We start from the raw sequence: 27,363 nt of genomic DNA, 5'->3' as shown, positions 1-27,363 counted from the left end.
TCCATCAGCTGGGATTAAGGGTGTGGTGACCCTGTGTAACACCCAGAACATTTATTTACATGTAAGGGGCTAAAGTGAAGTTCCTTTACTTTGGCTTGGCACACAGGAGAAATACCCACCAGACATTCTCAATTGGTCAGAATTACACAGAACTTTGGTGGCAAGAGACAGAAAATGAAGGAATTTGATGAACCTTTTCCAGTCTCTGACACCCTGCAGGGTCCCGAGGAGAGCTGCTGGTGTTGGGGTGTGACTGTAAAGTGGAGCAGGAACTGTCCAGTGGGGTCTGTCTGCTGCACTCACTGGAGAAGACGGGGCTGGCAAAGGAGGGGGACATGGCTGGGATGTAGAGAATAAATTGTTAGAAAGTTGATACAAAGTTCCAATGTTATAGGTTTATGAGGATAATGAGTTGTTGTTTGAATGAGTTGTTGTGTAAATTCCCTTACCCTCGGGTATGGCCCCCACTGCTCCCCGCTCCTCCAAGATGGTGAACAACCGGAGACCATGAGGAGGAGGATGACATCACCTAGTACACAAATGTCAGATTCCCATGGGACTCAGGGGAGAGGCAATTCGTCTAGTGGAGACCCCTAAAAACAATGAGCCATGACACCTCGTGCAGGTAAAGAGCAGAAGTCACGCTTCTAACCAGAAGGGACATCAGACGACATCAAAGCTCTAGTCAGGATCCCTCACTTTCGTCCCCCTAAAAGTGAGCCGGGAGTGACATGGGGACCCTGACCCTGAAACCAGCAGCTGTCACCTGGGGCACTCCTGTGGGTAAGGAAGACGCAGAGCTGCCGGCCCACAGAGCTGACATCTTCTTTCTCCGCAATGTCTTGGGAGCAGCGCTGGTGTGTGCACACCCTACAAGCCCCTTCCCCGACTGTTCCCAATAAAACTGATATCACTAGGGAGCTAGTCTCCTAGCACTCATAACAGGGGTGCCTGGCTGGGAGGAGCTGGGATGGGGATGGAAGGGTAGATGGGGAGCTCTGAGAAGACAAGTATTGCTCTTAGTTTCCCTTCCTCCTTTTGCTCTTCTTCTTCTTCCCCTTCTTCTCTCTCCCTCCACAGAGAAGCTGTTGCTGCCCCATTCCTGGAAGTGTCCAAGGCCAGGTTGGATGGGACTTGGAACAACTTGGGATAGTGGAAGGTGTCCCTGCCCATGGGAAGGGGTGGAACTGGATGGGCTTTAGGGTCTCTTCCCACACGGAATCCATGAGGATTTAGGGCGATGAGAACGGTACAGGGATACCTTGAGTCCTTTTCTGGTACCTAAAGGAGATCCAAGAGGGCCGGAGAGAGACTTCTTAGCAGTCTCTGTGTTGCCAGGACACGGAGAATCGCTGCCCGCTGACCCCGGGCAGGGCCAGTTGTGTTTTTGGGGCTCTTTTTTCCCGCTTTTCCGGCTCCCCTCATGCGCGCGGCCCTCCCGGCCGCCAGGCGGCGCCATGCCGGCGGGGCGGGGCGTGGTGACGTCACGGCCACGCCGGGTGGGCCGATGCGGCGGCAGCGGGAGCGGCGCCGGGAACAGCCCCGGGAACAGCGGGAGCGGCACCGGCACAGGGAGCGCCGGGAGCGCTGCCAACGGCGGGAACAGCGGGAGCGCCGCCATGGAGTACGTGAGCCCAGAGCAGCTGGCCGGCTTCAGCAAGTACAAGGTAGCGGCGCTGACGGGGGCCGGGCTCGGGGCCTGGCGCCGTGAGGGGGGCGCTGAGGGGCGGCCGGGGGAGGTTGGGGTGCATGGAGGAGGGAAGGCTCCAGGGGGACCTGGGGGCCGGGCTGGGATCCTCGGAGGGGCTGTAGGGAGAGCCGGGCTGTGGAGGGAGTCCCGGGCTTTGTGGCGGAGGGAGGGGCCGCAGTGAGCCCCGAGATTTAAAGGGAGCGAAGGGGAACTGTAGGGCAGTCCGAGTTTTGGGAGGATCTATGGGATCTGGGGCTTTGGGGTAGGGAGGTTTGCAGCCATGTGCCGGGTTTTGGGGGACTGCGGTGAGACCCTAAACCCGGGTTGGGAAGGGGTGGGAGGTGCAGGGAGCCCCCGGGTTTGGTGGGTTTGCACTGACACAGGGGTTTGGGGACGGGGGTTTGGTGCTGCAGTGAGACCTGGGATGGTGAGCGGAGGGCTGCAGGGGAACCTGGAGGTCGGGGACGGGGTGTTGCAGGGAGACCTGGGGTTTGGGGTGAGTCTTCAGTGAGACATTGGGGTTTCAGGGTAGGGGGGAGCTCTGCAGTAAGACCCCGGTTTGGCGTGGTTGCAGGGAAACACAAGGTTTGAGGGGATGCCTACAGTGAGACCCTGGATTTGTGGGTTGGAGAGCTGCAGAGAGACTCAGGGTTTTGTGTCAGAGGAATTGCAGTGAGTGAGAGCTGGGATTTGAGGGGCTGTGGGTGCAGCGAGGACCAGTGTGGTGAAGGTGGGACTGTGTGTGAGATGGGACCCCCGTGCTGGAATGATCAAGGTGTGACTGGGAGCTTCTCCTCCTCCTGGGCTGCGGTCCAGGGAGGCAGTGGTGACCTGTCCCTGCACACAGCGAGCTCTGGGGCTGTCCCCACCATGAAAGAACTGCAGAGAGTGCTGTGAGTGTCTCAGGAGCAGGGCCATGCCAGGAACTGCCTCCATGGAGCTCAGGACCGCTGTGCTCCTGCCCTGTGAGTGCTTCATGCAGTCACAGCCATGCAACCCACGTTGTTCCCATCTCCTCATGCCAAGCTGTGTCCTGTTCAAAGCGCTGGGAACCTTGGAAGGAAGTGCCAACAGGCTCTGCTCTGGCATTTAAATCCCCAGAGGCTGATTTTGGGCCAAAGTCGGCTACTTCCTTAACACGGGGGAATGCTGGAATCCTGTGTTTATGTGGAGAGGAGGATGTTTCCCATATTTGTTTCTTCTCCCACACCGTCAGTGAAGTAAAAAGGCTTCACCTCACCTGCTTTGCATTGCTCTTGTTGTGGGCCCCATCATGTGGGCCCATGTTCCAGTAGTCCTTCCAGGACGGCTCATGGGGTGTCATATTTAAGAGTGTGGGACAATCAGGACAAGTCTGAGGCCTTCAGGGACCAAAGCTCCTTCTGGAGCCGTCTGTGGGGGTCAGGGTGGCCAGGGCTTGCTCACACTCCTCTGGCACCCTGGTGATGTGGAGAGAAATGGACTTGGGAAGGTGACTTGGAAGAATGTGCACGAGATTCCCTGGAAGGCTGTGTGTGTGGGGATTCATCAAGAAAATCTCTGCGTGTTTGGAAAGGCCATGAACGGCCGTGGGTTTGTGTGGGGGCTGGAGAAAGGTAATAAAACATTGAGCTGTGAGCCAGGCCTCCCAAAAGGACTGGTTTGGCTCCTGCAAAGAGAATTCTTTTGCTCCAAGAGGGAGACTGTTGGATGTTCAGCCTGTTCCCTGTGGTGCTGGAGGAATTGGTGGGGTTGCTGCTGTCCCTCTCAGCACCTATGCAGGGACAAGGGGAGGCTCCAGCTTAAACACTCTTCTGGATTGTGTGGCAGGAACCAAAACTGCTCCCAGGTTGTTTCCTGAAGACACCTCTGACAGAAATGCTGCTGCAGTTAAATCTGGGAGCAGAGCCCTGAAAGGCACCCGGGGTGAGGAGGAAGGTCGCACACAGCACAAAAAGCATCAGCTGCTTGCTGTCCCCACTTAGGCACTGGTGGGGTGATCCCTGGCCTTGCTTTGGGACCACAGGGCTGGGATGTGGGAGCAGGGCTCTGATGGAGCTGTGTCCCCAGGACAGGAGGAGCTTTGCCCCAGAGCCTGTGCTTTTACTGAGTCCATCGAGGCTTCGACAGGAATGGATGGTTTCACTTCATGCTCCAGGAGGACCATCTGTGCCCTACTCCTGGTGTCTCTGCCCTGCTGCCTTCCTTGCTTCCTCCATGTCTTGTTTCCTTGGGGAGCTTTGTTCCTGGCTATTTTAGTTCTGGGAAAGTGGCTGATCCAGCACAAATCTCGGTACTGGGTCACGTATTCCAGCCTTGATTTAGGCACTGAGGCTTGACGTTCTCTGCCCTTTGCAGCTCCCAAAGCTGGGTTACCTTGTCAGACTCACAAATAGGGCTGGAGTGGACCTTAAAGCTCATCCAGTGCCACCCCCTGCCATGGGCAGGGACACCTTCTACTATCCCAGGTTGCACCAAGCCCCGTGGGACAGGAGGGGACAGCCAGGGGGGGTCGGGCTCTGCTCCCAGGGAACAGGGACAGGACAAGGGGAAATGGCCTCAGGCTGGGCCAGGGCAGGCTCAGCTTGGACAGCAGCAGGAATTTCTCTATGGAAAGGGTGCTCAGGCCTTGGGAGGGGCTGCCCAAGGAGGTAGTGGAGTCTCATCCCTGGAGGTTTCCCAGGAAGGCCTGGAAGTGGCCCTCAGTGCTCTGGGCTGGTGGCAAGGTGGACATCAGTCACAGGTTGGACTCGATGGTCTGGGAGGGCTTTTCCAACCTCAGTGATGCTGGGCTTCTGTGCCTGTAACACTCCTGCTGCAGGGAATTCTTTGGGTGTAGGAAATGTCCCTCTGGAGACAGGGTGAGCTGGGCTGGGAAGGGAGGGACCAAATCCATGCTCTGCAGGTGACATGTGCCAGCCGTGCCTGGCAGCTGCTGAGGCTTCCCCTGAGGCCGGACAAATGCCAGGGGTGTCTGCTCCAGCACTTGTGACTTGTCAGCCTGGGGCATGGGATGGCTGGTCCTGGCAGGCTGCAGGACTCAATATCCAACCTCCAGTGCTTGTTTTGAGGCTGTGGAGCAGGATTTGTGTGTCCACACGGCAAGGGAAAAGCAATCCAGGCACCCTGCTCTGGTCGGGTGTTCAATGTCCTCTGCCAAAGCCCAGTGCTCTGTTACTGTCAGGTGTGGGGTGTCCCCTGCCAAGAAAGCTGCAGCCAGGCACTGCTATTTCTGGGTGCAAACGTGCAGTTGGAGTCTGGAGGTCAGGTTCTTACCAACTCTGTGCAGATGGCCTTGTGGCCAGCTTCTGGGCAACCTCCTTGTGGAAATGTGGGAGTGGGGAAATGGGGCCCTGGGGAGTGTTCACAGAGATGTCTGTTGTGCTTTGCTTCCTCTGCTGGAGAGGGATTTTGGACATGGGTCTGGAGGGATAGGACACAGGGAATGGCTTCCCAGTGCCCAGGGCAGGGCTGGATGGGATTTTGGGCAGGAATTATTCCCTGGCAGGGTGGGTAGGGCTGGCACAGGGTGCCCAGAGCAGCTGTGGCTGCCCCTGGATCCCTGGCAGTGCCCAAGGCCAGGCTGGATGGGGCTTGGAGCACCTGGGACAGTGGGAGGTGTCCCTGCCCATGGCAGGGGGTGGCAGTGGGTGGGCTTTAAGGTTCCTTCCCACCCAAGACATTCTGGGATTTGATGATTCTAAGTGAGAACACAGCTCTGCAGCTTTATGTGTCCTTGGCAGTTGCAGCCAGCTCTGATGGTTTGTCCCTGTCTCTCTGTATTCCAGTCACATGCCTTGCCTTCTCTGCAGCCTTTTTCTCACCCACCCTTGTTTGAACTGCTTGTGATTCTGTGCTGTCCAGCTCTACCTTGAGAGATCCTGTCCTCTGCTGGTGTCTCTGGTGTGATGGAGCCACTGATGACTATTCTTGGGGCTGTGATCCGTGTGTAACTCTTTGATCCAGGTCCTGTAGGAGCAGGGAATGTACCTGTGTGACAAGTGTTGTGCAGGAGGCTCTGTCTGCCCTGGTTTCCTCCCTGTGTGAGCTGTGTGCAAGCACAAGGCTTTGTCATGATGCCACATGGGTCTCAGGCGTTCCTGGGATCTTATCCTCAGGGATCTTGGTCTGGGGCAAATGCCAGCAAAGGAGGAGGTGGGAATGCCACTCCTTTCCTGAGGCACAGGAGGAGGAATGGAGAGGGAAGGTGATGACATGTGTCGTGTTTGAGTCCAAAGGTGGAACCAGGCTGGTGGCTCACCCCAGAAGCTTCTGCAACCAGTGTGAGCTGAGCAAGAGGAAACTCAAATGAGGCTTGAGAAGGACCTTATATAGCAAAGCCACTGCTCCAAAAACCCTCAAACCCTTCTATTCTGTGTCCATGTGTCTGAGCAGGAGCTGGTGGTGGCCTTAATGGACCTACAGGTGCCCTTTGAAATGCTGTTTATTAGAGCTGACACTCTAAGGAGGGATAAGAATGGATACTACACCCATTTGGTTGGTGGGAATCACAAGTGAGGAAACAGCAAATGGGCCTCTGATCCATATGATTGGCAGGGCCCATCTTTATAAACTCCTTCCCACATTTGATTATTCAAGTTCTTCAAGGGTTTTCTTACAGGAAAACAACTCTATTGCTCTTTTCCAGAGTTAGATGGAAAGGACGTTCACAGGAGAGCTTGGAGACCTGGGGCACTGAATGCACCCATGGGTCAGGCTTCAGGGATTGCCTTTCATTGTGGAAAGCGTTTTCCTTCTGGATGCTCTCTTCCCTTTTCTGCACCCTTCTTCCAGGTGGGAACCCTGCTGCTGGTCCCATCTGTGCCCTGAAGAAGAAGGTGCTCTGCCCCTCCACCAGAAATGCCATTGGCTCCAGACTTGGAGTGCCACTCGGAGCAGGGCTGCAGATGCTGCGCCACAGGAAGCAGATGGCTGGAAGCTGCTCCTGGCAGGATTCTCTAGGCTGCTCTGCAAACAGGAGCCCCGAAGAGATCTCTGCAGGGTGTTCAGAAACACCAGTGGCAGCTCAGACCACTGGGAGCAAGGGAAGCAGGAAGGGAAGCATTTTGCTGCTGGGCTGTGGCTGTGAGGCTCAAGGGCACAGCGACTGAAGGCCAGTGCCTCCCTCCAGCCTGCCAGCTCTGCTTTTCCTTAGCAGGAATAATGAGAAGAAGCCTTTGAGCCCAGCTCTGGAATCACTTAACTCCTTCCCCAAGGGCTCTTTTAATTGCTCTGAGACAGCCGGGTGTGTGTCTTTAAACACATGTAGCTTCCCCAGGTGCTGCCTAGCACTCGCTGAGCACCTTCTAGACTCTGCGATTTCCAAGTTAGAGGTGTTTTTCTTCTTTCTTCTCCTTTTCTGTGATTAAATTCAGGGCTTTGAAGCAGTGCCCAGCTTAGTGTGTCCCTTGCAGCTCTTGTGGTGTGAAAAGTGCCATGGCTGGAGGAGACAGCAGCAATGCTTACGGATTAACTGGGAGCGATTCAGCTCACGAGCCTTGGCTGAGCTTCTCCCCTCAGCTAAGTGAAGAGATGAGGGCAAGGGATTTATGCTGCTTTCTAGAGACACTTCTGACGTGCTGGAAGGTTTTCATGAGTGATGAGCTGGTGCCACTCCTGGGACTTGCTCTGGCTTGTGTTTACATCTCTTCATTTAGAGCAACCCTGAAATTGCTGCTGAAGTGCTGCTGGTTTCTGAGCACTGGCCTTTGCTCTACAGGGTGTCAAAGGTATTGAACCATGTTTTGGTCGGGGATTCCCAAACTCACTCGTTTTAACCACACAGTAGTGGTGATGAAGCTCTTTGTGGTCAGGATCTACTGCAACTTCAGTCTCTTGGGGATTCTGCAGGGTTTCCAGGAGGAACTTCAAACCTCTGTGGGTCTTTGTATGAGGCAGTGGCTTACCCAGGGACAGGCAGCTTGTGGCTGTATGGGCTGTGACACCTTCCCTGGACGCTTCCAGGGATGGAACAGCCACAGCTTCTCTGGGCACCCTGTGCCAGGGCCTCCCCACCCTCCCAGGGAACAATTCCTTCCCAGTATCCCATCTAGCCCTGCCCTCTGGCATGGAAAACCATTCCACCTTGCCTCTCCCTCCATCTCTTGTCCCCAGTCCCTCTGCAGCTCTCCTGGAGCCCCTTTAGGCCCTGCCAGGGGCTCTGAGCTCTCCCTGGAGCCTTCTCCTCACCAGGTGAGCACCCCCAACTCTCCCAGCCTGGCTCCAGAGGGGCTCCAGCCCTGGAGCAGCTCCGTGGATTCCTCTGTTCTCTCTCCAGCAGCTCCAGCTCCTTGTGCTGTTGTCCCCAGGGCTGGGGCAGCCCTGCAGGTGGGGTCTCACCTGAGCACAGGGGCATAATCCTTCCTTCCTGCTGCCCACACTGGGGGATCAGCACAAGATGGGAGGTTTTCAGGTGTCAGCACACACAGCCAGGTCCTGTCCATCTTCCTGGATTCCTTGTCCTGTCCCACAGTAGGAGCCCTCTGGGTTCTTCGCTTGTGGTGCAGGGGAAGGACAATTCCTGCTGTGCCCATCTGCCTGCTGCACACATCCTGCATCCTTGAGGCCACCTGAAGCAGGAGGTTGCTGTTCCCAGCTGGTGGCTGGGAACATCTGCTGAAAGCAGGTGCCTTTCTCATGGATGTGAGCACAGTGGAGCAGCAGGAAGCTGTATTCCCAATCCCAGCTGTCAGTGTGGGCACAGAGGTGCCACGATGAGCAGCCACAGGCCTGTGGAGAGGAAGGAGGAGCTGAAGTGGTGACAGTGCTAAGCCTGCTGGTGCCTTTGGCTGTCTGGCTTTTTCATGTGCTGGAAAAGCCTCTCTCCTTGGCATGCAAAGCAGAGCTGGGTCCCAGCTCGTGCCTTGAGTGTTGCAAGGTGTGCAAAGCCGTCACTTAAACAGAGCGTGGGCTGCTTGTCAGCCCATCTTGGGGCTCTTTAATTGCACTGAAAGTTTGCTGCAATGTTTATCAGTGTCTGTTGAGTCTTGGCTGCTGGGAATTCCATCAGAAAAGTTACCCGTTGCTAATGAGCAGCAAGTCTTTGGCTGTCCAGAGGGTTTGGAGGAGGACTGGGAGTGCATTGTGGAAATTCAAGTATCACTTCCCGTGGCTGGCTCCAAAAGTGGCCACATTACAAGGGTTTGTGTCAGTGACCTGACTCACTCTGCTTCACGTCTTGCAAAAAGCTGGATGTTAAGTGTGGGTTTGAGAGAGAGGCAGAAATGTGCTTTGGAAGAAAAGATTTTATTTGTGCCCTTCACAAAGGCTCTGTTGAAACTTGGGGGTGGCATTGCCCCTCTTTCCTGGCAGTGCCTTGCTTTACCTGGAATCATCTCCTGATGTGTGTGGCTTTGTGGCTTCCTTGAAAGGAAAAGTTCAACTTTCTTTCTTTTTCTAGAGATTGTAAGAAATTCTCTTTTCTTCCACTGACTTGTGCATTATCACAGAATCCTAGACTGGTTTGGATGTGAAGTGACTCAAAGATCATTTAATTCCAACCCCCTGCCAGGGGCAGGGACACCATCCACTATCCCTGGTTGCTCCAAGCTCTGTCCAGCCTGACCTGGAACACTTCCAGGGATCCAGAGGCAGCCACAGCTTCTCTGGGCCTCCCCACCCTCAAAGGGAATAATTCCTTCCTAAGGTCTAATCTAAACCCACCCTCCTTCAGCTCAAGGCCATTCCCCCTGTCCTGTTCTCATGGTTGGTGGGTTTGGATCAAATCCACTTCTCCAGAGGGACTGAGGTTTTGCCAGTGTTTGATCTCTGCAGAGGCTCGTGGCCTCTGTGAGGGGCATCCCTACCTGGAGCAGCTCACTGACTCTGCAGGAAGCAGGTTTTGGGATATGCCCTTGGGGAGAGCACAGGGGTGTGAAAGTTTGGGGGTGGTGAGAGACTGTTGCCTTCTCTGTTGTCGCTGCCTTGCTCTCCGGGTCTCTGCTGTTCTCCTTGGGCACACAGAGCTGGTCTGATCCCCCTCTCAAGTGTGTTGCCCCTATTTTTTGAAACCCAAACCAGCTCTGGCAATATAGGAAATTCTTCTAGCTGTCTCAGTGTTATTGTAACAAGTTTGCTGTTCCTGCATTTTTGACTCTGCCTTTTCTCCCCACTCCCCCGGATCACCCCTCTGATCCCTCAATTACCACTCCAGAGGTTCATTGCTGACTGATCCTCTCCTAACTGCATCCCTGAAGGTTCATCATTCCCAGCTCACCATCTGTGCCCCCCTGTGCAGCTGACCACCTCACACTCTAGCAGAAGCTCTGGTGACCCATATTCATGGATATCTGATGCTCCCAAAGAGGGGGAGCTCCTGGATGCAGCTGGAATTGGCAGGTTGCTTGCCAAAGTCTCCCATCAACATCAAGTGTTGCTCCACATTATGTATCTGAGGGGAAACAACTTCTTCTGCACCAACACAACAATGGCATGGGGTCAGGACTTGGCACCACGGCGGTGGGGCCAAATCCCAGCTCCGTCCCACTCTGGGGTGGGTGATTCCATGCCAGGACAGAGCCACAGTCTGCTGAGTGTCCCACCTGGAGCTGCTGTGCTGGAGAGAGAGACTGCCCTGGATTCTGCCCTGTGAGGGTGGTGAGGCTCTGGCACACCTTGGCCAGAGAAGCTGTGGCTGTTCCATCCCTGGAGGTGTTCCAGCCCAGGTTGGACAGGGCTTGGAGGGACTTGGGATAGCAGGAGGTGTCCCTGCCCATGGCAGGGAGTAGCACTGAATGGGCTTTAAGGTCCATTCAATCCAGAGCAATCTAGAATTCCATGAATCTCCCAGCTGGTGTCTGAGAAACAAGGCTGTGAATATCAGTGTGTTGGCAGGGCAGGAATATGGTTTTCCCAGTGAATCAGCATGTGCTGTGGGGATTGGGGAAGCAGGAGGGAGGCTTCTGCTCACTGTGGCAGTTCCTTATTGAGGAATGGCTTTGGCCTTGCTGGGACCCTGCAAGTGTTCAGTCCTGAGCTTCTCCCAACAAGAGAGGGCTGGAGCATGTCCAGGGCAGGGAATGGAGCTGGACAAGGGAGTGGAGCCCCAGGAGAGGCTGAGGAGCTGGGAAAGGGGCTGAGCCTGGAGAAAAGGAGCCTCAGGGGGGACCCTGTGGCTCTGCACAACTCCCTGACAGGAGGGGACAGCCAGGGGGGGTCTGGCTCTGCTCCAGAGGAACAGGAACAGGAGGATAGGGAATGTCCTCAAGCTGTGCCAGAGCCAGGTTCAGGTTGGATATTGGGAACAATTCCTCCCTGGAAAGGACTGTCCATCCCTGGCACAGCTGCCCAGGGCAGTGGTGAAGTCTCCATCCCTGGAGCAATTTAAAAGCCCTGTGGATATGTCACTTGGGAACACAGGACAATGGTGGCCTTGGTGGTGCCAGGGGATAGTTGGACTCGATGTTCAGAGAGGGCTTTTCCAACCTCAGGGATTCTGTGACTTTATGCTGCGTTTTGGAGCATCTTTCATTGCTGGATGTCTAACCCAGATAGGAGGAGGGACACACTGAAGTTGCAGCTGGGACACACAGCCAGGACATTCCACATCCTTCCTGCAGCTTCCTGGTGGGAGCCAAACCCATGGGCTCATGTGGTGGGTGCAGCTCTCCAGTGCCAACATGCTCCCTTCTGGTGCCAGCTGAGAAGTGACCTTGGAAAAGACAAACAGGACTCGAGTTAATCAGTACCATTGCAGGGCGAGGTGACTCCTCACGCACTGGCCAAGGGTGGGCATAGGGCAAATGTGCCTTGTTTTTCCTGGCACGGCTCTACTCACTTCCATTTGCTGGGATTGGTTGAGCTTTCTGCCTCCTGACTTATGTTAAGCCTGAGGGGAGCAGGTTCTTAGCTTTGTACCCTCTCCATGTTTAAGGAGATTTGTAGGAAACAGCCTCGAGGATTTGCTGGAGCTGGTCTGCTGAGTGCCCTGATCCTGCCTGGAGCACCTGTGAAAACAAGGTGGGATGTGCACATCCATCTTGTTTGCTGTCCTCAGCACAGGTGTCACCAGAGCACAGCAAACCTGGGTGTCACACCCCAACACCGCTGGGCCCAGGCAGTGGTGGTGGTGTGGATCTCACCAGGCACATGGTGGGATTTTTGGCACGTCCTCTGCAGGGCCAGGAGCTGGACTTGATGACCCATGTGGGTCCCTCTCAGCTCAGGAGACTCCAGGATTCTGTGGCAGTGCTTAGTCTGCTGCTGGTTCCAGGTAACCAGATTACTTCAAAGCGGAATTGTTTTTTTCCAGGACAGGAAGAGCATTAGTAGAATCTGGGCTATAAATCTGTATGTTTTTTCCTCTTCAGACACATAATTGGATCTCCCAGAGGTCCTGGTTGCACAATTAATGTTGGGTTGAAGCCATACAAGCCATTTGTGTCTGTAAATCTCATAATGATGCCAGCCAGCTTGTCTGTGATGGTACCACAGCCACCAAGCCCATCCCCAGCTCTTGGGGTGCCTGTGGCTCCCTGGAGCCATCCTGGCGTGGACAGGAGGATCCTGTGTGGTGCCAGTGATAAGATTGTTGCTGCTGGTTTTGCTCTTTCCCCTGAGGAGTTCTGACCCCAATCTGGAGGGAGCTGTCTGGGCTGGATTGGCTCCTCCCTGCAGCTGTGAGAAGCTGTGTCTGTAAACGCGGAGCTATTTTAGAGCAGAGCCCTTTACAAGTGCCTGGCTGCTTTGGGAAGGATACACTGAGGTGTATGAAATTCCTTCTGGGCACTTGCCTTTTCCCTTTAACCTTCTTTCCCTGAAAAAGGGGCAGAAATCCAAAGTCCAGGTTGGTGGCAATCTTTGGTCGTGATAGAAGAACGACTAACAGAGGGATGTGAGTCGCTAGACCAGTGTGTGGGGATCCAAAGTGCAGAAGGTGACACTGATTTCCAGAGGATGAAGTGAGGGAATGATGGAGCCAGTGCCAGGCTCAAACACTGCTGGGTTTGTGGCTTCACAAGTGGGGAGGTGGAAGGAACAACTTCAGTAATGTTTGTAAGGAAGACCCCGACAAAGAAAAGCAGCTGGAGGGATCTGTCCCTGAAGATGCCTGGCAACTCATTGGTATTCTGGGAGCAGCTGTCCTGGGCAGGCAGTTGTGTCCTGGCTGGCAGGAGCACTGTCCCCAAGGGTGACAGCCAACCCTGCACAAGAGCCAGCCCTGGTTCTGTCCTTGTGGCCCAGGGTGTCCCCAGAGTGGGCACAGCATGGCTGGCCTTGCTCAGCACATACAGAAGTGTCCTGTCTGCAGCCTGGCAGGAGCTGGGGGGCATAGGAAGGATCTCAAGCTGTGGGAGAGCATCCAAAGGGGCACAGACATGGGGGAGGGTCTGGAGGGGCCACACAAGTTGCAGCTGAGGGCACTTGGCTAGTTTAGCTGGAGAAGAGGCTGAAAGGAGAAGTCATGGATGTCAACAACTTCCTCCTGAGGGGCAGCTCTGATCTCTGCTCTCTGCGACAGGGATAGGACCCAAGGGAACCACTGGAGCTGTGTCAGGGAGGTTTAGGTTGGGTTTTGGGGAAGGTTCTTCCCCCAGAGGGTGCTGGGCACTGCCCAGGCTCCCCAGGGAATGGGCACGGCCCCGAGGCTGCCAGGGCTCCAGGAATACTTGGACAGTGCTGCCAGGGATGCCAGGGTGGGATTGTTGGGGGTCTGTGCAGGGACAGCAGTTGGGCTCCATGATCCATGTGGGTCCCTTCCAACCCAGGATATTCCATGATTCCGTGGTTGTACCAGCAAACCTCTGCAGAGAAATGGCTCTTCCCAGGTCTTTGAGTTCTGCAAGCAAGGTGGGAACGTGCCATGAAGAAAAGCTGTTTATTGACTATTATCACCAGTCCTTGCAGGGAGAGAGGAAAACTTCCCAAGCCATGAGCCTGGTCAAACTTCCCTGAGGTGCCTTCCAAGCACGGGCACGGAGGCTCTGGAGCCCTTCCCCTGCCTTGCTCCAAGCCTTGCATCTGTTTTCTTGTTCCAGGCTCTTTTGGGGATAATGAGATTAAATCAGTCTCTCCTCCTCCCCTAACTGCTGCTTCAAATCCTATTATCTTGCAAAGTATTTGGAATTCTGCCCCCCAAAATTGCATTAAGCTGAGATAGAAATTTCTTGCGGCTTAGAGTCGCCTCCATACGGCTTTGGGGTTTCTTGCTTCTTGTTCTGCAGCTCCTGTGGCTTTGCTGGTGTGGGGATGCAACCTCTGGGGCTGGACCCCAGGGAGATGGACTGACCCTGCACAGAGAGGACAGGGAAGGGCTGGGAGAGGGTACAGAATTCCTTGCCAAGGATGGGATTCACCTAGGTGGGAACAAATGCTGTAAGATGGGACCCCAGCAAGACCTGGTGTGTCTTCTTGGTCTTGGTGCCTGTCTTGGAGGGAGTTGCTTTGCTCTTTCCCACCACTTGTCTGCTTTCAGGGAAAAGTGGAGTATGCAGACAAGGAGAGGAACAGGTTGGAGCAATCCAGAGGTGCAGTTACAGGGGCTGGTTCAAGGCCGTGGCCTTGGAGGGGACACATAGAGCTGCTCCTGCTGAGGGGTTTCCTTTTACCAACCAAACCAAATTTGGTACCTGTTGGAATGAGTCCAGAGGAGGCCACAGAGATGCTCCAGGGCTGGAGCCCCTCTGGAGCCAGGCTGGGAGAGCTGGGGGTGTTCACCTGGAGAGGAGAAGGCTCCAGGGAGAGCTCAGAGTCCCTTGCAGAGCCTAAAGGGGCTCCAGGAGAGCTGCAGAGGGACTGGGGACAAGGGCTGGAGGGTCAGGACACAGGGAATGGCTTCGAAGTGAAGAAAGGGAATTTGGGTGGTGTATTGGGAAGGAATTGTTCCCTGAGAGGCTAGGGAGGCCCTGGCACAGGGTGCCCTGAGCAGCTGGGGCTGCCCCTGGATCCCTGGCAGTGCCCAAGGCCAGGCTGGACACTGGGGTTGGAGCAGCCTGGGACAATGGGAGGTGTCCCTGCCATGCCAGGCGTGGCACTGGAGTTTCTGTAAGGTCCCTTCCCACCCAAACTGCTTTGGGATTCTCTGGTTGGGATTGGACTCGGGCAGATGCCTGTGCTGGAGCTGGGGGTGTTGTCCCAAGCAGGTGGGTGAGCAGCACCTCCTGCCCAGCCCAGCACCGAGCGTGTGAGCCCAGGAGTTTGGTAGCCTATGGCATTGTTCTTGGGATCCTTATCAAAGTGTTCCTGGGAGAAGAGGACTTTAGCCAGGGTAATCTAAGTTTAGAAGGGTTTGTGAGAGCAGATAACAGCTCGTGCTGCTCTTGAGAGCCAAATTATGTCAAATTTTAACTTTCTAGCTGGAAGTTGTTTCATGCCTTGTCTAAATCTTTGATTTCTATTTCTGTTTTTATTTCCCCCACCACAAACAACACCCTGAGCACCTGAAATGTTGTAAAAGTGATGGGATGAGGGGTAAGAAGAGCTCTCCCTCCCCATTCCCTAAGCTGCCTCTGGTGAAATCTCAGCTCCTCTATGGAGAGGGGCCCTCTGAGACCCATCCTGCTCAAGGGCTCCCAGTCCCACTGCTGGAAGCGGGGAAGGAGATTGGGACCAGCAAGGGGACAAAGGGGTCACAGCAGAGCAGGTGACAGATGGCACTGTTGTGGGATAGGATCCACAGCATTTCTCCTCATCCAGGTGGGGCAGAGCAGTTGGAAGCAGCTGAAAGGATCAGCATCTTGCTCCTTGCCCGTGTCCACTCAGAGAGCTGGAATTGCTATTTCCAAAGGATGGAGGATCGATGGGGGTTACATCAGGAGTCCTGTGGGGGCTCCACACAGGATGGGGCTCAGAAGGTTCCAGATCTCGGGCTTTTCCTGCGGGTTGCTGGAGCCCTCCCTAACTGTTGGGTTTTGTTTCCCTTTCCCAGTACAGCGCCGTGGACAGCAACCCCCTGTCCCTGTATGTCATGCATCCCTTCTGGAATGCCGTCGTGAAGGTGAGTCCCTATCCCGCCCTGAGCAGGACAGCACAGCCCAGCTCACCTCTGTAACACCATCAGCTGCTTCGTTTGTGGTGCCACTAATGAGTGAGAGGCTGCCTGCAGCCTGCCCTGAATCCCTGAATGCCTGCATCCCAGCCCAACGCTTCCTGCTGCCCTGGGATGCTCCGGGTGCTCCTGGCAGTGTTGTCTAACACCCAGACGGTGCAGCCGTGGCTGGAGCAGCTCCTCAGTCCATGTTTTAATGAGTTCATCTGTTCTTTTGCTGCTTTCCCATAGATCTTCCCTACCTGGCTGGCCCCAAATTTGATAACGTTTTCTGGCTTCCTGCTGCTTGTCTTCAACTTCTTCCTCATGGCATACTTCGACCCTGACTTTTATGCTTCTGGTAAGGCTGCATGTTCCTGGTCAGGTGGGAAATCTGTCACCTCCTCTGCTGGGAATTCCAGTGCTCGTTGGTGAGGCCCCTGGGTCTGGGCCTTCCCAAAGTGACTGGGACAGAGGAGGGGATTGAACTTGCTGGGCTTTTTGACACGGCCTTCTTTGGGTGTGACACCTTCCCTCCAGCTGCCAGGGAAAGGTGCTTCTGGCTGGCAGCAGGCAGGAGAGAGAGGAGGAAACAGCCAGAATCATGGGTTGGAATTGGCTCTGCCTGCAGAGCAAACAACCCAGTGCCCTTGTTTGAAAATCTAGTAAGAAAATGTTAGGAAGTGCTGCTCCCCTGAAAACAGCAGGTAGAGCCTTGTTTTTCACATCCCAGCTCATTCCCCTCTTGGCAAAACCACCACCACATCAGACTAACAAGGACAAATCCTCTTTCTGAGCTTCACCATTCACAGCTTTAAACTTTTTAACAGTCCCCGTGTTCATCTGTCTGTGAATCCAGTGGTTCAGTTCTGTCCCTTTGCACGTGGAGGAGTCCCAGGGAAAGGATTAATGCAGTGTGATAATTCTTGGGATCTTCTTCCCAATGTTTTTCTCTCCCTTAGACCCTGCCAGGTCTGGTTTAGGTTGCTCAGGAGAGTTTGTGTAGTTCTTCTAAACTGGACCCATCATCAAAACACAGTTACGTGGCAGAAATCCTGTTTTTTTTGGGGTTGCCCTTATTGGTAGACAAGACTGTTGAGGGCTGGGGTGGCACCGTGGCTGTTGGCCAGGATTTGGGCTGTTATGGTCCATGAGCTATGAGAACAAAAGCTGCCAGCAGCTCAAGGTGAAACCCCCCAGGACATCAGACATCCAGAATCATGGAATCCCAGTATGGTTTGGGTTGAAGGGATCTTAAAGCCCATCCAGTCCCACCCCCACCAGAGGCAGGGACACCTTCCTGGGTGCTATCCCAGGATGCTCCAAGCCCCAGTGTCCCAGCTAACCCTGCATTCTGGCAGTGGGAAGCCATTACCCCTTGTCCTCAGTCCCTCTTCAGCACTCCTGGAGCCTCTTTAGGCCCTGTAAAGGGCTCTAAGAGCTCCCTGAAGCCTTCTCTTCTCCAGGCTGGACATCTTCAACTCTCCCAGCCTCTCAAAAATATGCTTTGGAAGGATGGAGAAGCTCTTTGCTCGGTACCCTTTCACATAGGTGTTTTGCATGTCCTGCTTGGGAAGAGAACTTTTCCTGGGGCTGGTGAGGCCTCCAGAATTTTGTGCCTTCCCTCCCCCTCGGATGGCTTTGCAGACGTGATGCCCTCCCTCCCTTTTGCTCTGGAAAGGCACGATCCTGCTGCCCTGAGGAAACAGGTGGCGTTTCACTGGATCACTGTTCCCCCCAGGAGACCTCCTTGTGCCCTCCTGCTGCCAAGGATCCATGCCTCTTGCTGCCCTTTCTCCAGTGCCTCTTTGGGTTCCCTGAGCTCTGCTGGCTCACTGCCAAAGCCGTGCTGGAGGAGGTGGAGGTGCTATTAGGGAAGAGCTCGGTTTCCATTGGCAGGATGGGACTGGAGACTGGGCGGGGAATCCTGGCATGTTCCTGCGGGGGCAGGGAGTTGCCACATCAAAGGGGCTCCACTTGATGCTCTGTGAGCGAGTGACGAGTGACGGGGAGGAGTGTCCTCTCCACGCAATTCCATGGCCTGCAGTGGCACTGCAGAACTGGCCCCAGGTCTCAGATCCCATGGTTTTGGAGAGCTGGGAACAAAGGACAAATATATGCTGGAAGGCAGAGTCCTCACTGACCTGGTTTTATGAGCTGTTGTGGGGGCAGCTCTGCCATCACATCCCACAAAGCTCACATCCCGGATTCTCTGTTTGAGTCCCTGTGGCTGTGCCTCTTGGGCCAGAATAAATCCTCTGGAAGCACATCCTGAGCAGTCCTGACTCGGGTCTGTCTGATCCCTGCAGCTCCTGATCACCAGCACGTACCAAATGGCGTGTGGATCGTGGTGGGGCTCCTCAACTTCATGGCCTACACGTTAGGTAAGAGTTTTCAGCGTCACCCACTCATGCTGTGGTTGTGTTGTCCCCTCTCTGAGCCCACAGGAAGAGTTAGATTCCCTGCTCTTGCCAGGAGCAGTTTCTGGGAGCTGCTTTGCAATGTGGAGACAAGGAAGTTGTCCCAGAGCATCTGATGGGAAAGGAGGATACTGGAACTGACTTTGAGATGAACTGCGAAACTCTGTCTTGGGTCTGCTTTAAATAATCAGAGAATCCCAGAATAGTTTTATTGGAAAGTACCTGCAAAATCCTCTAGTTCTACCCCGTGCTATAGGCAGGGACACCTTCCACTATCCCAGGTTCCTCCAACCCCCATGCAGCCTGGCCTTGGACACTTCCAGGGATCCAGGAGTAGCCACAGCTTCTCTGGCCAGCCTGTGCCAGGGCCTCCTCACCCTCACAGCCAAGAATTCCTTCCCAATATCCCACCCAAATTTCCCCTTTTCCAGTTTGAAGCCATTCCCTATTGTCCTGTCTCTCCAGGCCCTTGTCCCAAGTTCCTCTCCAGCTCCCTTGGACCTCCTTTAGGCAGAGGAAGAGGCTGCTTTAAGGAATATAAAGGCAATACAAGGAAATAAATACAACCTCATCAGACTATTACATTTTTCAGCCTCCCGTAGAGCAGGGGGTGGGAAGCCCACTCCTTGCTGGAAGGTGGAGGTCGGGAAAGCTGCTGTCCCCTGACCCATTGCTTTGTGTGGAAGGTGCAGGACAGCTCCATGATCCTTTCCCTTTTCCCAGACGGCGTTGATGGGAAGCAGGCCCGCCGGACCAACTCCAGCACACCCCTGGGAGAGCTCTTTGACCACGGCCTGGACAGCTGGGCCTGCGTGTACTTTGTGGTCACTGTGTACTCCACCTTTGGCCGGGGTTCCACCGGCGTCAGCGTCTTCGTCCTCTACCTCCTGCTCTGGGTGGTCTTGTTCTCCTTCATCCTCTCCCACTGGGAGAAGTATAACACAGGGATTCTCTTCCTGCCCTGGGGATATGACGTCAGCCAGGTGGTAAGTGCACGCCCTGAGAACCTGCTGCCCCGCTGAGGGGTGTTCTGCTGCGGATCCAAAGCCTTGTAAATCATGGAATGAGCCCATGGAGATGGACTCTCTGTGACAAACAAGGCTTGAAGGATGGACACTGGCTCTCCTCTCCCTAATTCCTGCATGTTTTGCCCACTGGAATTGTTGCTTTACGTAGTTCCCTACATGGTTCCCTGCAGCGTGGGTAAATTGAAGCCTGGAAGTTTGGGATGCCTTTTGGCACCACCAGGATCTGGGTCAAAAAATTCAGCAGAGGTGATTGGCTTGTTAATTGTTGTTCGTGGAGCAAAGATTCCTGGGGAGATGGCCCTCCAGACCACAGTCCCTGGGCAGTGGGTGTTCACACTGATGGACCTCTTGGAGTTGTTGGTGTGTCCATCCCTCCTCAAGGAATCCTCTGCAGGAAGCTCTTCCTGAAGAGAACTGGGCCCTGGGGATGAGGCAGCTCACCTGGATTGCTGGCAGTGCCTTCCTCCAGCCCAGATTGCTCCAAGCTTTGTCCAGCCTGGCCTTGGACACTTCCAGGGATGGGGGAGCCACAGCTTCTCTGGGAAACTACTCCTATTGTGAAAAACCTTCTTCCTTATAACTTACTGTCTTACGTCCATTAATTTATCTTCTGGCTTGTCAGATGCTGAGTTGGGAGGAGAGTTCAATTCATGCTGCATTAATTGGAATAGTCCCCTCTCCTACTAAAAGGAGACTAGACCTGGTCCCCGACTGTATTCTGGTAATTTCTCCCAAAATGTTGCTTAACCCAGGTCTTTGAGCTGCCTGCTGGAGAAGGGCAGAGCAGAGTGTTCCACCCAGCTTCAGGGGACTATTAAAGCTGAAATAGCCCTGGTGAGCTTCCCCCTGTAATCCAGCAGCAGATGGACAAGGAAAAGTCCCTGGATGACCCCTCCAGGGTCACTGCAAATGGTGTAAAACCTGTGCTTTGGTCAGCTCGAGAGTTCAAGGCTAGGCCAGGGCATCTCTCCTGCAGCTCCTGGTCATCTTCTCATGGAATCACTGAAGTTGGACCATCAAGTCGCAGAGGCACTTGGCACTGCCAAGGCCATCACTGGCCCGTGTCCCCAAGTGCCATTTCCACGTGTTTTTTATATTCCTGCAGGGATGTGACTTCACCACCTCCCTGGGCAGCCCCTCCCAAGGCCTGAGCAGCCTTTCCATGGGGAAATTCCTGCTGCTGTCCACCCTGAGCCTGCCCTGGCCCAGCCTGAGGCCATCTCCCCTTGTCCTGTCCCTGTGCCCTGGGAGCAGAGCCCGAGCCCCCCTGGCTGTCCCCTCCTGGCAGGGAGTTGTGCAGAGCCACAAGGTCCCTCCTGAGCTCCTTTTCTCCAGGCTCAGCCCCTTTCCAGCTCCCTCAGCCTCTCCTGGGGCTCCAGTCCCTTGCCCAGGCCCTGCAGGTGTCTCTTGTCAGGAGGGGCCCAGAGCTGTCCCCAGCACTGGAGGTGTCCCAGCAGTGCCAGCACAGGGGACAGGCACTTCTCAATCCAATCCCTGCTCAGCAGCTCACCTTTCCTATGCCTGGTAACGTGGGATATTTGTGGATTTGTTTTATTTTTTCTCTTTCCTGCTGGTGGGTAGGACAGAACGTGTCATAGCTTCGAGCTGCTGTTCCCTGGAGCTGCCTGGCACGTGCATGGTGCTGCCAGCCCAGGTGCTGCCAGACTTGCCCATCACATTTCTCACCCCTTCTTGTCCCGTGCTTTCTTTCAGACCATTTCAATTGTCTACATAGTGACAGCCTTTGTGGGAGTTGAGGCCTGGTATGCACCTTTCCTGTTTAATTTCTTATATAGAGACCTATTCACTGCAATGATTATTGGTAAGAAACTCCATGTTGAAGCCTGTCTTTTAAACTGCACCTTTTTCCCAAACCCCCTGCTAATGACCTGCTAACACTGCTCTGTTTGCTGCCCCGGGCTGTTGTTGAAGTGACTAATTGAGGGTGTTCTCACTGCCTGAGAACCTTTCCCAGGATTTCAAAACAGGGTTGTCTCCTGCAGAGTTGTTTCCGAGGACTTAACTCTGCTCTGCCTGGGCTGACTTCGCTCCAGGGAAGCTTAGTTTGTCTTCAGTGAGAGCCTGGGGATAAAACCAGTGTGATAAACCCAGAGTTTTCAGGGGATAAAGCCCAATGTGCAGGGGGTGATGGGACCTGGCTCTCACTGGAGCCTCCCCAGCCTTGGGCTGGTTTGGGGGGATCAAGACACTATTGTTCTGGTGCTCTGGGGCTCCCGCTCATCCTGAACCCAAACACTGCGTGGGAGGGAGTTTGCAGCCATGGAGGTGGGTGGGAGCTCTGCTGTTTGGGGATCCTGCCCTCCATCCACCCACCTGAACATTGCATCGTCATCATTATCATCATCATCAAATTAAAATAAAGGCTCAGCCTCGCTCTCCTGTGGTCAGTCAAAATAAGGCACTGAGAAAGGCAGAGCTGAGCTGATGTTGTTCAGTGCCATTTTCCTAATTCACAAGTTCTGCTCAGTTTATTTTCTGTGTCCCTTCAGGTGTTCTTTGTAATTGCTTAATTTTGAGTTAATTGGTGTGTTAAATCTACTTCTTGCACTTTTATCGGGTGGATGTTCCCAGCTTTCCTTTGACAGCTCGGTGACCTAACATGAATAATGAATGTGCTTTTCCCTATATGAGAAATTGAGCCCAATTCCCACACGGGGGAGAGGAGCTGGGTTATTAAAGCAGGAATCTTTCCAGCTCTGTTCACACACCTGCTGGATAAACAGGGGTGGAGTTGTGCTGGAATATCACGGATAGTATTGATGGTTCTGATTGAGGTCAGGAGTTTTCAGTTATTTGAGTGCTCTGTATTATTTATCCAGTTAAATGACAGCTTTTTGGCAGTGTGGGCCACTGGAAATGTTTGCACACAGCCAGAGAAACAGCAAGTTGCCTTTCTTGTGAAAGCTCTTGTGCCCAGCCGTGTCATTTGAGGAGTGTGCACTCCTGTCTCACTAGAGTTGTATTATAATTAAGCTTTGTCACTGTTTAAAGCACAAAACCGAGCTCCTTAATGCAGCCCTTTCAAATGGAAATCTCTTCAACTTACAGCAGACTTTAACTTTTAATTACAGCTCTTGGGCCAGACTTGGGAGTAGCTACTTCCAAATGTGCTGAGCTATTCCTGGGGCACCCTCGGAGCTATTTTTGGTGCAGGGAAATTAAAGTAGAGCCCAGCCAAAGTCTCTGTTCAGGGTGCATGGGGTGTCTCCTCTGCCCTGGGGCATTAATGTGGCACTTTTCTCTTCCAGCCTGTGCCCTCACTGTGACCCTGCCCATGAGCCTGTACAACTTCTACAAGTGAGTTTGTAGAATCCCAGGAGGGTTTGGGTGGGAAGGGACGTGAAAACTCCTCCTGTGCCACCCCCTACCACGGGCAGGTACACTTTCCCTATCCCAGGTTCCTCCAAGCCCCAGTGTCCAGCTTGGCCTTGGACTCTTCCAGGAATCCAGGGCCAGCCACAGCTTCTCTGGGCACCCTGTGCCAGGGCCTGCCCACCCTCACAGCCAGGAATTCCTTCCCAGTACGCCATCTATCCCTGCCCTCTGGCAGTGGGAAATCATCCTCCCTCGTCCTATCACTCCAGTCCCTCTTCAGCTCTCCTGGAGCCCCTTCAGGTACTTACTGCAGGCAGCACCAGGGATTTCTCAGTAATTCCATGTTTCTTCATTTATTTGGTTTCAGGGCCTATAAAAATAACACCTTGAAGCACCACTCTGCGTACGAAATCCTGCTGCCCCTCGTGTCCCCGGTGTTGCTGTTCCTGCTGTGCACCACATGGATCTTCCTGTCCCCTACTGACATCCTGGAGGTCCAGCCCAGGCTCTTCTATTTCATGGTTGGAACAGCCTTCGCCAACATCTCTGTAAGAGCTTCTGCTTTACGCTTGAGGAGCTGGAGAATTGTTTAAACTGAGTTTTCACATGTGCTGTGAGCAGCAAAGTGCTGATGGGAAAGGAGTTCCTGCCTCCTTTTGGGGATAAGCTCTAAATGGGAGGACTAAATGTTTTGGTCAAAATTTAATTTAGCTGCACAGTGGTAGAACCATGGGATTGTTAAGGTAGGAAAAGGCCTCTGAGACCACTGAGTCAAACTGTCCCCCAGCACTGCCAAGGTCATCCCTGCTCCGTGTCCCCAGGTGCCACATTCAGAGGGTTTTTAAATCCCTCCAGGAATGAGACTCCACCACTGCTGTGGGCCTTTTCCAATGTTTAACAACCATTTCCAGGAAGAAATTCCCCCAGTGTCCAAGCTGAGCCTGCCCTTGCTCATCCTGAGGCCATCTCCCCTTATCCCGTCCCTGTGCCCTGGGAGCAGAGCCCGACCCCCCCTGGCTGTCCCCTCCTGGCAGGGAGTTGTGCAGAGCCACAAGGTCCCTCCTGAGCTCCTTTTCTCCAGCCTCAGCCCCTTTCCCAGCTCCTCAGCCTCTCCTGGGGCCCCAGTCCCTTCCCAGCCCCTGCAGGTATCTCTTGTCAGGAGGGGCCCAGAGCTGTCCCCAGAACTGGAGGTGTCCCAGCAGTGCCAGCACAGGGGACAGTGCCACAGATCACACCAGTGACCATCCCCTCTGCTCTGGGGACAAACAGCTGTGGCTCCCAGAACCCACACCGGGCTCAGGCTCTGTCCCTGTCCCCTCAGTGCCAGCTGATCGTGTGCCAGATGAGCAGCACACGGTGCCAGCCCCTCAACTGGATGCTGCTCCCCATCGCGGCCGTGCTGCTCCTGGTGGTGTCCGGGCTGGCTCCTGGCAGTGAAACGCTCCTGCTGTACCTGCTGACCGCCTTCCTCACCCTGGCACACATCCACTACGGAGTGGTCGTGGTAGGTGACAGCTCCTGGGCTGGGCTGACAACTGGGAGTGCTGCTGGTTGGGGCAGGGAATGCTCTGTGTAAAACCGGGAATGTTGCTGGGAATGGTTCTGTGAGCCTGTGGAATTTGGGGCTGGATTCCTCCTGAGAGGCTTGGGAAGGTTGCACGGGATTGAAAGGAACTGCAGAGGATGTGACAGGGGCTATCCTTCCCCCGGGGTGTTTCACTGAGTTGGAAACCAAGCACAGTAGTTTGGGTTGGGAGGGACCTGGAAGCTCATCCAGTGTCACCCCTGCCATGGCAGGGTCACCTCCCACTGTCCCAGGGGCTCCAACCCCAGTGTCCAGCCTGGCCTTGGGCACTGCCAGGGATCCAGGGGCAGCCCCAGCTGCTCTGGGCACCCTGTGCCAGCCCTGCCCACCCTGCCAGGGAACAATTCCTGCCCCAGATCCCATCCAGCCCTGCCCTGGGCACTGGGAAGCCATTCCCTGTGTCCTGTCCCTGCAGCCCTTGTCCCCAGTCCCTCACCAGCTCTCCTGCAGCCCCTTTAGGCCCTGGAAGGGGCTCTAAATCTCCCACTGAGGTCTCCAAGGCTGGAGTTGGGATTTTCCTGCTGGGGAAAGTGGGAACACAGCAGCTCCAGGGCCTCCCGTGCTGCAAGGGCTGTGCAGAGATCCAGGGATTGGTTTCTTCCTCATGCTCTACCTGGCTCCCTGAGTTTTGATTAACAGGGAGAACAAACTTGGAGAAGCCCAGAGTCCTGCTGGGAATGCCCGGGGAGCAGAGGGAGGAGGACAAGGGGCCACATGTCCCAGCTGAAGTGGGGACACGCTCCTTGGGAAGCCCCCTGGGAGCCCCAGTTCCACCCCAGAGCCTATGGAGTCAAGTCCCAACTGTAATTACAGGCAAAGAGTAATAGCCAGGTTGCCTTGTCTTTCCAATTAGTGTAATGAGGCTTCTGTGCAAGAAGGATTTGAATTACTAAGAGGCTTAAATAGACTTGGTCTTGGAATCACAGTTGGAGATGGGGCTGAGCAGGTGGTGTAATCCTCCTGTCCATCCCCTCCCAGGAGATTCCCAGTGCTCTGCTGCTCTCTGCTCCCTCTTTCCCTTCCTCTGACTTTCCAAGGGCCCATCTGTGCCAGCTCCTCTTCCAGGAGGAAAGTCACTTTGAGCTGAAGAGCTTTTAAAGGCTTTGGGATTGGGGCATAATCCCCAAACTGCTCTGAATTTGGGAAGAATGATTAGGAATAAAGCCTCTGCCCTGACCTTGTCAAGCTCAGCCTCCTTTTGCAGGAAGTAAATTATCCAGCTCCCACTTTGAATGGATTCAGGAGTATTTTATATAGATATCTGAGGTGATCAAATTAATTTGAACAAAATAATAAAGGAAGAGGGTAAAATCCTGCAGGCCTGGGCTCAGCATTCCCAACTTCTGCCCCTGTGGAGGGTAAGAATAGAGGGTGAGGCCACTCCCAGAGAGACCAGGCTGTTACTTGGGAAGTTTGTGAATGGAGCAGGGCTGCTCCGAGTAGAGCCAGTGCCTGGGAACAGGGACAGGGATGGGGCTGGGCAGGAGATGGGCTGCGGGCAGGAGCAGGGTGGGGATAGTGAGTAGCAGAGGCTTAGTGGGAACAGGGAGCAGGTCTGTGGCTCTACCTGCTGTACTGCTCATGCCTGGGAGCCAGGATAACCCCCCATGATGTGGGATAACCCCCGGGATCCGGGATAACCCGATCCCATGTCTGCCTTGTCCCCAGGTGAGCCAGCTGAGCAGGCACTTCAACATCCGACCCTTCTCCCTACGGAAGCCCACTCCGGACTGACTGGGAGCAGAGGAGGAGAAAATCGGCCTGCGGGCTGCAGAAGGACTGTAAATACCTGCTGCAAATACCTGTAAATACTTCAGCCATCACCACAGATCCAAACTATCCTCTGGACAGGGCCAAGGACACGCGGGATCCGCTGCAGCCGGGGCGGGGCTGGGCCGGAGCGGCTCCTGCTGCTCTTCCATCCCTGCAAGCTTCGGGTTTTGGGTGGAGCTGGAGGAGGAGGAGCCTTTCAGGTCGCAGTTACTGTACCTTAGACCAGCTGAATGTTCCCAGAGAAGCCTCTGACTCCGGCCCTTGCTCAGGGAAAGCTGCTTGGGGATGCAAATGCTTGACCTGAGCAAAGCACCTTGGCCTGACACCAAAACCAACACAACTGATTCCTCCAAGGGCAGGGAGACATCCTGGTGGTCGGGGTAGTTCCTGGCTGTCCCCAGTCCTGCTGTCTGGACAGCCCCTGTGCTGGGCTGGTACTTTGGGAGCAGATGGTGGCAGTTCTCCCACATTCTGTCCTGCCTTCCTGCTTTTGGGCAAACTCTTGCTAGCACCTTTGTTGTCTTTTTTTTTTTTTTTTTTTTGTCTTTTTTTGTCTTTTTTTTTTTTTTTTTTTTGCAGGGTGGAAAAAAGACAAGACACTCAAAACTTTGTAGTTCAATCCTAATCGGGGCTTGGAAAATCAGGGCTTAATTTCCTATGAGAATGAGAATGTGGCTTCTGCACATTGTGTGGTACCTGGGACCACATCTTGACATGTTCCTGTGTGTCCATGTATGTTCCCAGTCTGGGAATGGGGTCTGGGCTGTGGAAGGTGGCTGAGACTACAGAGCCAATTCTCCCCATTCCTACCAGCATGGATTTGCTGTTGTGGGTTCGCTCCGTGGGTCCTTTCCTGCTTCCTGAGCCCCTTCTTCATAGCCAGGAACAGCCTGGCCCTTCCCAACTGCAATTCCACTGCTAGGAGAAGCACCTGAAGCCCCATGTTGGTCATGTGTGCACCTTCAGGATGCTCCCAGGGGTGGGAACCTTTCCAGATCTCCTTCTCTTTGTCCCCAGCACCCGCGTGTCTCATCCAGGCATCTCTTTGTTTACTGTCCACTTGTCAGAGATGTGTTTGCGTTGATTTTATTTTTTAATTTGTTTTTTTATAATTGAGTTCGAGTGGGGTGGTGAAGACTGAATGCTGATTTTCTTTCCTGCTGGCTTGATTCAATGAAGACCTGTGCTTGAATGAAGAGTGTAGCTTAAAGCCAGGCTCTGGAAAGGCTGCATCCGGAAGCGAACAAGCACAGCCGATTGTGCAGGTGGAACTACCATGGGAACAAAGTCCTTCAAAGACACTGTTTTGCAACGTGGGGCATCACAGCTTGGTCAGAGCAATTTCCTTCTGCAGGGGAAGCCTCTTCCTGCTCTGGGAAACGTTCGATGTGTAACTGCTATTTAATGCTTTTCCTTTTGGAAATTGGAATCACTGTCATGCCGACAAGGAGCTGGAAGCCCTGAGATTGTGCTCGTGAGTTTGTGGGTTGCTTGGTTCAGCCCCTGGTCATGATACAGCCTGTGAGGAGCAACCTGGGCCCTTCCCAGGGCTGCCATCTGTCGTGGGAGGCCCCAGATCTCCGTGTGCT

The 27,363-nt window shown here is 54.3% G+C and overlaps 1 protein-coding gene across 1 annotated transcript; it reads left to right on the top strand.

Annotated features, from left to right (window-relative positions):
* The first annotated feature begins 1,457 nt into the window (after positions 1–1,457).
* On the top strand, positions 1,458–25,735 carry SELENOI (selenoprotein I). The gene is made up of 10 exons (XM_066314577.1): positions 1,458–1,667; positions 15,534–15,602; positions 15,885–15,993; positions 17,942–18,016; positions 18,776–19,038; positions 20,794–20,902; positions 22,350–22,398; positions 22,784–22,964; positions 23,738–23,920; positions 25,670–25,735. The coding sequence occupies exons 1-10, from the start codon at positions 1,458–1,460 to the stop codon at positions 25,733–25,735; spliced, it is 1,314 nt and encodes a 437-aa protein (XP_066170674.1).
* The last annotated feature ends 1,628 nt before the right edge of the window (positions 25,736–27,363 follow it).

This window comes from Sylvia atricapilla, chromosome 3 (assembly GCF_009819655.1).
Source record: "Sylvia atricapilla isolate bSylAtr1 chromosome 3, bSylAtr1.pri, whole genome shotgun sequence".
Lineage (NCBI taxonomy): Eukaryota > Metazoa > Chordata > Aves > Passeriformes > Sylviidae > Sylvia > Sylvia atricapilla.
The sequence above is the reverse complement of the archived record's forward strand: the minus strand, read 5'-3'. Positions and strand labels throughout refer to the sequence as shown.